At 30.5% G+C, this 12,979-nt stretch overlaps 1 protein-coding gene across 1 annotated transcript; it reads left to right on the plus strand.

The window, feature by feature from the left end:
- Positions 1 to 6,188: 6,188 nt before the first annotated feature.
- Positions 6,189 to 10,724, plus strand: LOC131624298 (cytokinin hydroxylase-like). The gene is made up of 5 exons (XM_058895242.1): positions 6,189 to 6,463; positions 6,682 to 6,908; positions 7,422 to 7,666; positions 8,057 to 8,423; positions 10,189 to 10,724. Exons 1-5 carry the CDS (start codon positions 6,190 to 6,192, stop codon positions 10,606 to 10,608), a joined length of 1,533 nt encoding a protein of 510 aa, XP_058751225.1. The 5' UTR covers position 6,189; the 3' UTR covers positions 10,609 to 10,724.
- The last annotated feature ends 2,255 nt before the right edge of the window (positions 10,725 to 12,979 follow it).

Below are 12,979 nucleotides of genomic sequence, written 5' to 3' on the forward strand. Positions count from 1 at the left end.
AATCAATTGATGATTTAGAAAGAAGTCAAATTGAAAATGCTTTTTCAAAATCAAGTTTGAAAAAACATTTTGAACAAAAAACTAATAAAATTATTATATTATAAAACAGAAAATTATAATAATAATAATAATAATAACAATTATTATTATAAGTCTTTGCAAACCCTAAGAGCACAACTCTTGTGCCGTTACAAACCTAAGTTTTATAGTTTTTGACAACACAACTCTTATTCCGTCATAAACTCTAATGCAACACATTCTTCTCATAAAAATATAATGATCAATTATTCAATTTAAATGATCAAAATGTCGTTGCTTCCCCATACAAACGTCAGATTTCGAAGTAGAATGAACATTGACCATTCATATGAAATACAATCATCACACTAATTGAATCGGTGACATAAAACACCTATCAAATATACAGCTGTTGCATCAGAATTATTCATATCATATATGAGAGGCAAAATATTCATTTTGGTCCCTTAATTATACCCCTAGGTTCAATTTGGTCTCTTAATTTTTTTCGTGCCGAATTGGTCCTTTAACTTTTTAATAGGTACATACGAGTCCCTTCCGTCTACTCCGTTAGTCAAAGTCTGTGAAAAGTCTACGTGGCAGTGACACGTGGATTTGACAAACTCTTGTGACGGAGTAAGTATCCGAAAAACCGACGCTAAAAACTTTTTTGGATTTTGATTATTTTTGTTCATTTTCTTCCCCTAAATTTTAAACAATGAAACCCTAACTTCCATCATTGAATTCTTCTTCCTCGTTCTGCAACCCGTAATCAACCTCATATGCAATCGTTTATATATGAATATTTGTGAGTAACATTGTTTCTCTTTTCAAAACATTGTTCTCTTCTTCATTTCCTGCATTCATTCTACTCTCCACTTGCATTTTATTCCCTATAATGAAACCCTCATTTTCTTCTTCCCTTGTTAATTTCAATCAAAAAAATCAAAATCACCATCAATTTCCTCTCTATTACGCACGTTAAAGATAATAATGAACTCCGATTCAATTCATTGAGTTGAACCAAAGAAAGATCTGAATCTATTATTATAATAAACACATATTATTATTATATTATACAATGTTACATATTCCACTTAAGTACATCATACCTTTACAGTAGTGTACCGAATTTCACTTATTCAGTTTATCTCTCATCATCTGTCCTTATGTGTGTGTCTCTGTAGGTTCTTGTAATGTTGACAATTATATCAAATCAAACATTTAATATAATGAATAGTGAGGGGTATCTATTAACACATCACTGCTATCGAAGTCACAAAGATTTCATGTGATATGACATAACCTTTATGTGATAATGTTCTTGTGTACAATTGCCCCTTTCCCCTCATGTCCATAATGAACACAAGGCATAAACTATGTCACCCTTGTTCATTTCAATATTGGGACCTTAGAAATTTATCCTATTACACGTGATGGGAAAATTCTATCTAGGCCACTCATGTCCCTCAACATGCTTTATGGAGTACCCATCAACTTCCTTTATGGTCATCTAGTTACAAACAATATTTGATTAGCAATAAAGCACTCGACTCCACATCTAGGTTCCATAGCGGTTTCAGGTTGAAGGGTGATATATACACCACTATCATTATGAGAATAACTTATGACACTTTGCATAATATTCTATGTAGTATTATCAAAGCGGGTTAATCTGGTATAAACATTACTCCTAATATCCATACCTATGTTAAGACTTGACAACTCTTTATCCATGATCCATGATATGTGATCATCAGTCTATGCACACAATAGTCTCGATGCTTTAATCTTATCCCACTTCACATTAAAGCTCGACTACAAATACTTTAAAAATAATATCCTTATGTTTAATGGGATCTCATGATTAAGTCACACTTAAAATTTCATTAAACATGCTATCTATTATAGGGACTTTATTATTTTAGAAAACAAATATAATAAAGAAAATCCTTTTATTATTAATAAATAATTTGATACAAGTACCAAATTCTAATAAAACTATTGGCCTCCAGGGCTTACACCAATAATGAATATGATCAAATATGAGTGGTCTTGGATTTGATGATCATTTGTATTTGCTTTTATGAGTAAAATAGAGATCACATGTAAACACTTTGACACTTAAGTCAATGACTATCAAATATAAAAGGAAGAAAGTTTTTGGATTTTTGTGTGTGTCTTGATTCAAAATCTATAGCCCCTTAAAATGAGGATTTTTCTACGAGTTTTGGAGACTTATAACCCTTAGTCCAATCATCACCGTCCAGATGCGCAAATGTCTATACACAATTCATTTTATCATCTAATGAACCTGCTATAACTATTTGCATGGATGATAAGTGCCAACATATCGTTATTTTGAGTATATTTTTGTGGCACTTATCGATTCTACTCTTTTCGTTTTTATAATAAAATCCCAAATTTTATGTAAATATTCGTATACTTGAGTTTTGATTCATTTTATGTACCGTTTTACCATTTTTCATTCATTTTATAGGTATTGATGCATATCGGAGCCTCGAGTGATTAAGTGTTGAAGGCACGGTTTCAAATACACAGTTTTAGAGCAATAAGGAGAAAAATTATGCAGAGCCCACTTAGACAAGTCCCTAGGCCTAGATATTTTCCTCCAGAGGCAGTTTAGCTAGTTAATAAATGAAAGCCTGCTAAGCGCAGTGAGCTCGCTTAGCGCAGCTACGAGATATTTGTTTATATGTTTCATTTTGGTTTAGTTTTTAGGTTATGGTTTTGGGTTTTTTTGTGTCCCAATTCCATCAATTCCATTCTTAGGTTAGGATTAGCTTAGAAAACAACAATGGATCGTGCATTTGGATGATCGAAGGTGGATTGCTCATAAATCGGAGCAGACAACCCGTGTGATGTTTGGTTTATCTCTTCTCCTCTTTGTGTGTTTCCTTTGTGTTGGATTTGTATGTATATTTACTCAAATCTTATGTATATTTATCGTTCATGGCGTTGTATAAAATCTGCTTTACAAATTGTTATTGTTATCTTCCCTAATCTTTTTGCATTTATGTTTGGATTTGTGTTTCTATAGAGATATACTTCATTAGTTCTCGTTAGGGATAGATTTTTGTTAGTTTCTAGATTCTAGAGATGGATTTAGAGCTAATAATCACTTGTTTGTCGAAGCTTAATGCTTCCGTATTTGAGTTTCGCGCGAGAAATCGTTGACACGAGAATATAGATGTTCTCACAACTTTGCGTTAGAGATAACCTCGGTTGTGATATGTCTCGTTGGTGCTTCAAAGATGAACACTGATGTGAAAGACACGTGAAGATAATGACGAGTATTGTAGGTTAAGTGCAACTGATCAATAAGTTTAAGTTTACGACGAGTGAGTGCATTTGTATGCCTGATATGTTATTCTCTCTGAAGAATGTATTTATTTTCTTGTTTATATCTTTTTACTTTTCGCTCATTTAAACCCGAGCTCGAAAACATAAAAACCGTTGAACGACATTCTAAACAACCATTCTTTATGGACACGATAATTCCCGGAGTAATACTTTGAAATAATTTATTTGCCGCTTTACTGCGTCAACAATGGATATATTACTTTTATAAGACATGTCTATGCTTATTTATGAGGTCCTAGTATACTAATTTAAACAACAACAATTAGAATAATATTACATCCTCTTACATCATTGATTTGAAGTCATTGTTTAATACCATTATATTTTGACGGACTTTATATTCTTGGGTCGTTTATATCCTTAAATTGAAATACAAAATATATGTATATTTAAAATCTATATATTTTTTTATTTACGGAAATAAACTTATTTCATTTTACTAGTAATAATATTCTGGATGCATATTGGTAATTGTGAAAACTAGCACAAGATGGAGCCATCTGTGCTAAAGCATGAGCAACCTCTTTATCTTGTCTCCTAGTGAATTTAAGATGAGAGTTCCTAAAAAAAAGCTAATAAGCATTGGCATTCGCGAGTAATATCACCAGAATCTGAATAATTTGGTTGCTGACTATTCAGACTATCCACGACGCTTTTAGCATCCATCTCGAAATCCACACTATCATAATCAAACTCTAAATCCACGACGCTTTTCACTCGGTTAAAATTTGTTAATTATGACGGTCCCCTAAATCTTATTATGGTGGGTCCCCAAAATGCCACAAATTACTGTAAATAGTGGCGTTTTCTTTAACCACCCTATTTAAACCGCCACAATTTCCCTATTTTTTTGTAGTGACACCCATTTAATAGATGGCAAAAGCCATAAAGCTTCCGCAACATCGACTTCTGTACTAGGTAAAAATCACTCGATCTGAGCTGCAACAAATAAACCCTTTAATGTGTGGTCATGACATGATGGGGAGGCATTCACATTGTGTCAAACCACATGACCAAGCTCACACACTCATGATGTCCGGGCTGCAACAAATAAACTCCTAAAAGTCAAATACTCACCCAAACAAATGAGAGACACACCACATATTCACCCAAAACCTTAAAGTTATAGGTGTATGAGTCATTTCATTTATAAAATGTTAAACCTTCACTTTTCTAAGTAATGCGAGACTTAGAACTCACACTTGTTTCTCCACACAACTCACACTTGTTTCTCAATAACCCCCCTCAAGCGTGAGTCCATCCACTATGTTCCCCTCAAGCGGAAGCTCTTTCATCCACATGCTTGTACTGCCGTTGAGAGACACCATTATCTCGTCATAGGCACTTTAACGGGACACGCCGTCTGACCACAATGTCAGGAAGATTTTTGACACAAGGAATCGGTCCCTTACTCGAAGGACTCTGATACCACTAATGAGTGATCATGACAAGGAAGCATTCACATTGGGTCAAACACTCACCTAAAGACCAAAGAATCACCCAAACAAGTGAGAGACACACACATATTACCCAAAACCTCAAGGTGATAGGTGAATGAGTTCTCACATTTATAAAGTGTTCAACCTTTACTTTTCTAAACAATGCTAGACTTAGAACTCACACTTGTTTCTCAACACCATTGTCATCTTTGATGCAAGCACCTATTCTAACTTTATTATAAAAAAATGATGCATCAATATTACATTTAAGACGACCAGCCGAAGACTTGCTCTATTTACTATAAGTTAGCATTTATAGTCATTATTAATTTAAACAAAAATAATTATCATGTATAATTTAGTAAAAATTTAAGTTATATATATATATATATATATATATATATATATATATATATATATATATATATATATATATATATATATATATATATATATATATATATCAGTCAATAAATTAACATTAATTTTAATTTCTTTACTTATCACTAATATTTTATAAAAAAATAATAAACAACTTAATATATTATACCATACCTAACAATGTAATATGTTGGTCAAATTTCAAATGTCATATATAGAAATATTTAAAAAAATATTTCTATATCTGTTATATTAAAAAAAATTCAGTTTATTAATTTGTTAAATTTACGAGAAAATAGGTGATGCACTGACAGTGTAAAATAATTTATATTGTTAACCAATCACAATTATGTATTCAATTATTTTACACTTTAATTTTAAAAACTTTTTAATGATATGACATATTGTTGGTTTACTATTGGATGACGTGTCGGTGCATATCCATTAAACTCTCAATTTATTAATTTTTATATTTAATGGAAATCACATTTTACATTATTCTTTTTCCTATCTACTTTTTTTGCTAGTTTTGTTTTTGTATTAATTACTGCAATTTAATTTTAAGATAAAACCTTAACCTTACAACCTCATCGTAAACTGCCCGGTTATAAAATAACACTTTAATTAATAAAATTTTACTTTCTTTAATTAAAAAAATTAATAGTTCTTCGTAACCGTATCATGATTATTAAACTGCAACCAGAATTAACATATAATAATGGAAATTGTTATTGTAATCTCTACCAACCCCATATGAATAACAAATATTGTTAATCCACAACTAGCCCAGCGGTGAGGCTGACTTGTTTTTACCTTTAAAAGAAAACAAATAAACAAATATTAGCATATATTTATAACGTTATTATATTATTAGTGAATAGATTGTTATAGAATTTGAACTATATATATGTTTATTGTAAGGAAGCATCAAATATTCATTCTTCCATAGGAGGAGGGTTGTGAGAAAATGATGATTCTCACAGCCCTTTTGGTCATTCTTGTGACACTATTGATTAAAGTTTTTTATGACACAATTTCTTGTTATTTGCTTAAACCATTAAGCATCAAGAAGGTTATGGAGAAACAAGGTGTGTTTTGTCCTAAACCTAGGTTTTTAACAGGCAACCTTAAAGAGATCTCATCTTTTGTCTCTAATGCAACTTCTCAAGACATGGAATCAATCAACCATGATATTGTTGGTCGTCTTTTGCCTCATTTTGTTGCTTGGTCCAAGCAGTATGGTATGAAAAATAAATAAATAAATAAATTGCAATTCATGATTTTATGTGTATGTAATGTAGCACCAACATTTCAGAAAAAATGCGGGGATTATATTTAATTTATTCATTTTTTAAAATTATTATCGATGATTATGTGTCAGTGTCGGTATTGTTTGTATGTGTACTTCATAGATTTGTTGATATAATGATTTTAAAATTATACTAATTATTTTGTATAGGAAAAAGATTCTTCTATTGGAACGGAATAGAGCCAAGATTGTGTCTAACAGAAAGTGAATTGATCAAGGAATTTCTTTCGAAATATAGTACAATATCGGGGAAATCATGGCAGCAACAACAAGGATCTAAGAATTTTATAGGAAAAGGTTTGTTGATGGCAAATGGTGATGATTGGTATCACCAACGTCACTTAGTTTCTCCTGCATTCATGGGAGAAAAACTTAAGGTATTAAACTTTTGAGAAAATTCGTGACGCTGCACAATCTTACATTCATGAATTTGAATCTCATGCAATCAGAGTTTTTACACATTCATGTCATCAAGATGATATTAACCATTTAATCTTGATAGTATGGCTCTCATAAAACAACTTTAAAAATTTCAAAATTATAATGCATGAATGTGGACTTTTTTAATTACATAAAATTTAAGTTTCACGGATTTGAATCCTCTACATTCACATAGTCATCTGTTGGACTCAAATTCTAAAATTTATAAAATATTCTAATTAATAAATTTAAATTGTTAACCTAAATATAAATTTGTCGTGGTGATTTTTAAATTGTGATCAAAGTCGGAGTTGCAATTACATTATAAATATATTAGTCATACCATCACAAGCATTTTAAAAAAAAAATTATATTGAGATATTGTGGATGTGGATGGTAAATAATTAGTTTATATAGTTTTTGTATTTCACTAATTTTCTCATGAATTTATTTGCTCTCTCTTAATATAGAGTTATGCTGTACACATGACGGAATGCACTAAAGAAATGCTTGAATCACTTCAAAATGCAACATTGGATTGTGATAAAAATGAGATTGAAATTGGAGAATATTTCACGAAACTCACAGCAGATATTATTTCAAGAACTGAGTTTGGAACAAATTATGAAAAGGGAAAACAAATATTTCATCTTCTCACACAATTACAAGCTCTTTGTGCTCAAGCAACTAGAAAGCTTTGGTTTCCTGGAAGCAGGTTTGTAATTTCTATAATTTTATTAAAATTCTCTTTCTTTTCCTTTTTCATTGCATGTATCCTCGACCAAAACGGGCCCTAAGAAATGTTTATTTTGCCCGTGATTTTTTAAGATCGCTACCAATCTCAAATATGTCCTCCTCGTCAAACTTTGTTTTTTTTTTTTGGTTTTTTTTAGACGCAGATATTAATAAGAATTTTTACAACTTTTAGTATTTATTATTTAGAGTTCAATGTCTCCTTATCCCTCACCTCACCATTATTTTTTTGCGGGGATGACAAAAATTTTAGGTCTGCACATTTTAAATCCATTAAAAGAAAGATGGATAAAACATGTATTTAGTGCTTAATGTATAATATATAATTTTCCTTTTCAAAAAAAACATGTAGGTTTTTTCCTAATGCTTATAATAGAGAGATCAAGTCATTGAAGATGGAAGTAGAAAGACTATTGATGGAGATAATACAAAGTAGAAAAGATTGTGTGAAAATGGGAAGAAGCAATTCTTATGGGAATGACTTATTGGGAATACTTTTAGATGAGATTGAAAAGAGTGGTAGCTTAAACCTCCAATTAGTTATGGATGAATGCAAAACATTCTTCTTTGCTGGACATGATACAACTTCACTCTTACTCACATGGACTGTTATGTTGCTTGCTACTAATCCAAGTTGGCAAGAAAAAGTAAGAATTGAAGTTAAAGAGATTTTCAATCAAGGAATGCCTTCTATTGATCAACTCTCCAAGCTCAATGTGGTTAGTACTCTCTCTATTTCTTTTTTAAATATTATTTTTGAAAACAATTTTTTGTTCTTTCGACTATTTATTTTAGAGAGAAAAACATATAAAATGATGTATATATAGTTAGTAATATTATAAAAAATCATAAATAAAAATGTCAGAAATAATAAAATTTGATTGTTTTAAATACAAACAATTAAAAATGAATTAAGGTAGTGACAATTTTTTTTTGTTATATTCTATAAACAAAACAAGTTAGCTTATAACGTATAACCTCTTGGTTTTAAAAACGGTTTGATAACAATTATTATATTATAAATTTATATTTATTTTTATAAGTTTATAGTATTTTTTAATAAATTTTTATTAAATTTTAGTATAAAGCTTATTTATGTTATGAATATATGTTATTATCTTTTCTCTTTTTTATATAAGAGATACTTCACTTTTCTTAATTATTTACGTTTTTAATTTTTGTAAAATTGAGATTTATAACTTCTATTTAAAAAACAAGCTTAAAGATCTTAACTAGGATATGACTTTTGTAATAAAGAAAAAACAACGTGTATGACTCTATAAACAAACAAAGTAAACATAGTTGATTTAAATATATATCACATAGTTTCAAGAATATATTTGAAATTGAAAGGCATCTTACTTTTAGAGTATCCAAATACTCATAAGTAAAAGATTATTTAAATCTTTCTTGAATTTTACAGTAAGGTTACAGCCATACTTCTAGAAAAAAAATTGGCTCTTAATAGATATCTTGTATTAATTAAAGGGAAAAGATATGTGTACACCCGTTTTTAACACTACACCGTATAAATATACATAACATATACTATTTTCATTTTTTTATTAATTTATATTGCTTTGGTTTTTGTGCAAAACAACACTTTGCTACAATTTGCTTTGTTGTTAGATACTGTGTAGCTACGGTGTATGAAATGGAGAGTGTAAGAATAGCATAGCTCTTAATTAAATTATTAGACTGCATAATCTAATACATAATATTTTGCTAGTTATTATTAAATTGGCATTCCTTATGAATGTTATTTATGTCGTTAAAATACGAATGGTTAATCTTCTACTCATGACATGGTTTTATGGCTACCCACTTCAAACATCTTTTATTATATTAGTTCAACTCATAGAGGTGAGAAGGCACAATAGAAAATTAGGGTAAAATCAAAGAGTGAAGTATATTAATGATTATTTTTTAGTAGGCTAGAGATTTTTCAAAAGATGGTCAAAGAATCAGCATTACCTTAAAAAATCATAACTATAAAAAAATGAAGCATCTTTTGCACATCAATTATATAATATCAACTTACATATAGTCTAGTCCATACATTATTTTTATAATATAAAAAAAATGTTATGGTTAGTGTTCTGAACAAAAAATAAATGGACATCGAATGAAAGATAGTGAAGTGAGTTTTTGGTATAGTAGAGTGAAGACTATGTGAGAGTAACATTAACGTTTAAATTAGTGAATAGTTGAAAAAAAAATTTAAGTGTAAGTGAGAGTATCTGAAATGACACGTGTTTGAATTTATAGAGTGTGGACGGTTAAGGAATACAATAGACGGTAAAATTTTCACTTAAATTTTTCTAACACATCTACGTTTTTAGAGTTGAACTCAAACACAATACTTGTTGTGATTAAGCTAGAGGAGATCTTTATCATTTCGTCCAAATTATTTTAGATGCAATTATATTCATGTATTACTATTATTTCATTAACAAAATACTAATCTATAGTTTTATTTTGCAGTTGCATATGGTAATCAATGAGTCAATGAGACTATATCCTCCGGCAACCCTACTTCCTAGAATGACTTTTCAAGATATTGTTTTAGGTGATCTGTATATTCCTAAAGGTTTATCAATTTGGATTCCAGTATTGGCTATTCATCATAGCGAAGAATTATGGGGAAAAGATGCAAATGAATTCAATCCACAAAGATTTGCTTCAAAATCATTCATGTCTGGTCGTTTCTTACCATTTGCTTCTGGCCCAAGAAACTGTGTTGGACAATCATTTGCTATGATGGAAGCTAAGATTATTTTGGCAATGTTGGTTTCTAGGTTTAGCTTCACTATTTCAGAGAATTATAAACATGCACCAATCACTGTCCTTACTATTAAGCCTAAATATGGTATGCAAATTTGTTTGAAGGCGTTAGATTCATAAGATTGTTATGTCGGTAGACAAAATGTAATAATTATTAAAAACTCATACACATAATCGTGAGACAATATTTAAACTCTGGTATTGACATTTAGCCATTAAATATCTGTATTTTGTCAGTTGAATTAAAATTTGCATACTAATAAAATTTATTTACCATTATGTTTTTGGATAGTTATTTTCATCGGAGAAATTTGTTTAGTATTTTATGATTTTTTTTATTTGATTAAATTTTGTAGAAAAAGTATATATTTAGGACCCATAAGAGCCTATATGCCATTACGGTGGTTAAAGAAGATTTTTTCATCACTCTAATTAATACACTAGAAATAATCATTTAATTTTAATAATTATAAATTGATTATATGTTATTAAAAAAAAAGCGCATAGTTTGCTTTTAAAGATGAAATATGACAACTTACGTGGCATGACTAATTTTTGTATGGTCAAGAAACAACAAGAAAATGCAGGATTAGCTGCCATAATTTTACTACAAAATAATTTTGTAGCTAATTCCAATCTATAACAATCATATTATCAAATTACAAATAATTAACTAACATAGTTTTCATATCGAAACATATTTTCTACTTATTGGTGTTTACTCTCAGATACTGTGTCACCCATATTCGTCTTGTTCTCCGTCTCCGACGATCCACCCGCCTTCGTCTCCGATCGCCACCGTTTTCCTCAGACTTTGATTGATCTCATTTTCTTCTGACTCCGATCGTCCTAGTTCATCCATTTCTGATCGATAACTCCACGCGCCGCCCTCAACATGAAGCAAAGAAAAAAAGCAGTAGATGCATTGTGAACAATGAAAAAGAGAGTGTAATGCTCTCGGTGACATAACTAACAACGTCGTTTTCCGATTCAAACAGTCACAAGCAGAAGAAGAACAAGAGAAACTTCGCTAAATCTTGGTACCAGATTAGTTGGAAGATCCTCAGTTATGTGAACCCTATGTTACATAATCACGATTACCTTCGTAATTTGGAGATAATTGTTAAAGAAAATTAAAATTAAAATTGCATTAGGGTTTTGGTTTTCCCTATAAGGGGTGTTCTTGTGAATTGGTTAGTTGAAGTTGCTGAAGAGTACAAGCTTGCTTCTGATACACTTTAAAAAACGACAACAACATCACTCAAAACATGAATGGTGGAACACATACCTGAAATGTGAAGAGGAAGTCAAAGAAATGAGTTTGGAGTTTCTGTCTTCCATTTTTTGTGACAACATTCCTTCGTACATACGAGTTGGAGAAGATATATTGGAGTTTTATGAAAAAATGGTGTGCAAACGTTAATGGAGATTGAGATAAGGCTTGAGAGATATGTTAGGATTTTGCATTAGAAGAGCTACAAATTTTTTGAAAGAACTAAGAAATTTTAATTTTTGCATTAGGATTTTTAATTTTAATATAAAAAATATAAAATATAGAGGACACATCCTTTTTGTATGAAGAAATGGAAAATTGCTGGTGTTGGGATTCAAAATGTGCCACTCCTTAATCTATCACCACTGTAGTTAGGCTAGACCATGGTGAAAAGTGCTTTAGTAAATAACAAAAAATAAATGTACCTAAAGATGAGTTATTACTTCGGTTGAATAAATGGCCGAAGTAAAAAGATGTTACGAAATGTATATTTTGTAGTAGTTTAACTATCAATTGATTATGTATGAATTGATTTAGATTTATTTAAGCAACTAATACTTTTACTTCACCCAAATGGTCACTACATGATTCAATCAATTAGTTTTTAAGTTTTAACAACAACAAGAATGATTTTATTAAATGAAAATTGATACAATTTCTTCATTTATGTCACATGTTTTACATCAACCTTATTATTTAAGGAAATCATGATGGGTCATCATGAAAAAGGAAACATCCACATTAGGTCAAAGACTCACCTAATGGTCAAAGAATCACCCAAAAAAATGAGGGAGACACCACATATTGATCCAAAATCTTATGTGATATGTGTATGGTTCCTATAACTTATAATGGAACTGACCTACACTTTTTAAAGCAATGTGAGACTTACACAATTCACAATTATTTCTCTATAATCTCCCCTTCAAGTGTGAGTCCAACCATTACACTCCCTCGCAAGCGGAAGCTCTTTTATCCACTTATTTGTACCAGCATTGACATACACCCTTACCACATCACGGGAATTTCAATAGGACACATCGTATGACCACCACCATGTTATAAATACTTTTGATACATGGAATCAATCGCTTACTCGAACCTAGCTCTGATACCGTTGACGGGTCATCATGAGGAGGGGAGGAGTCCATATTGGGTCAAAGACTCACCTATAGCTCAAAGACTCATCCAAATAAGTGAGAGAGACACCACATATTC

The sequence above is a fragment of the Vicia villosa genome, unplaced genomic scaffold, assembly GCF_029867415.1.
Source record: "Vicia villosa cultivar HV-30 ecotype Madison, WI unplaced genomic scaffold, Vvil1.0 ctg.000114F_1_1, whole genome shotgun sequence".
Classification (NCBI taxonomy): domain Eukaryota; kingdom Viridiplantae; phylum Streptophyta; class Magnoliopsida; order Fabales; family Fabaceae; genus Vicia; species Vicia villosa.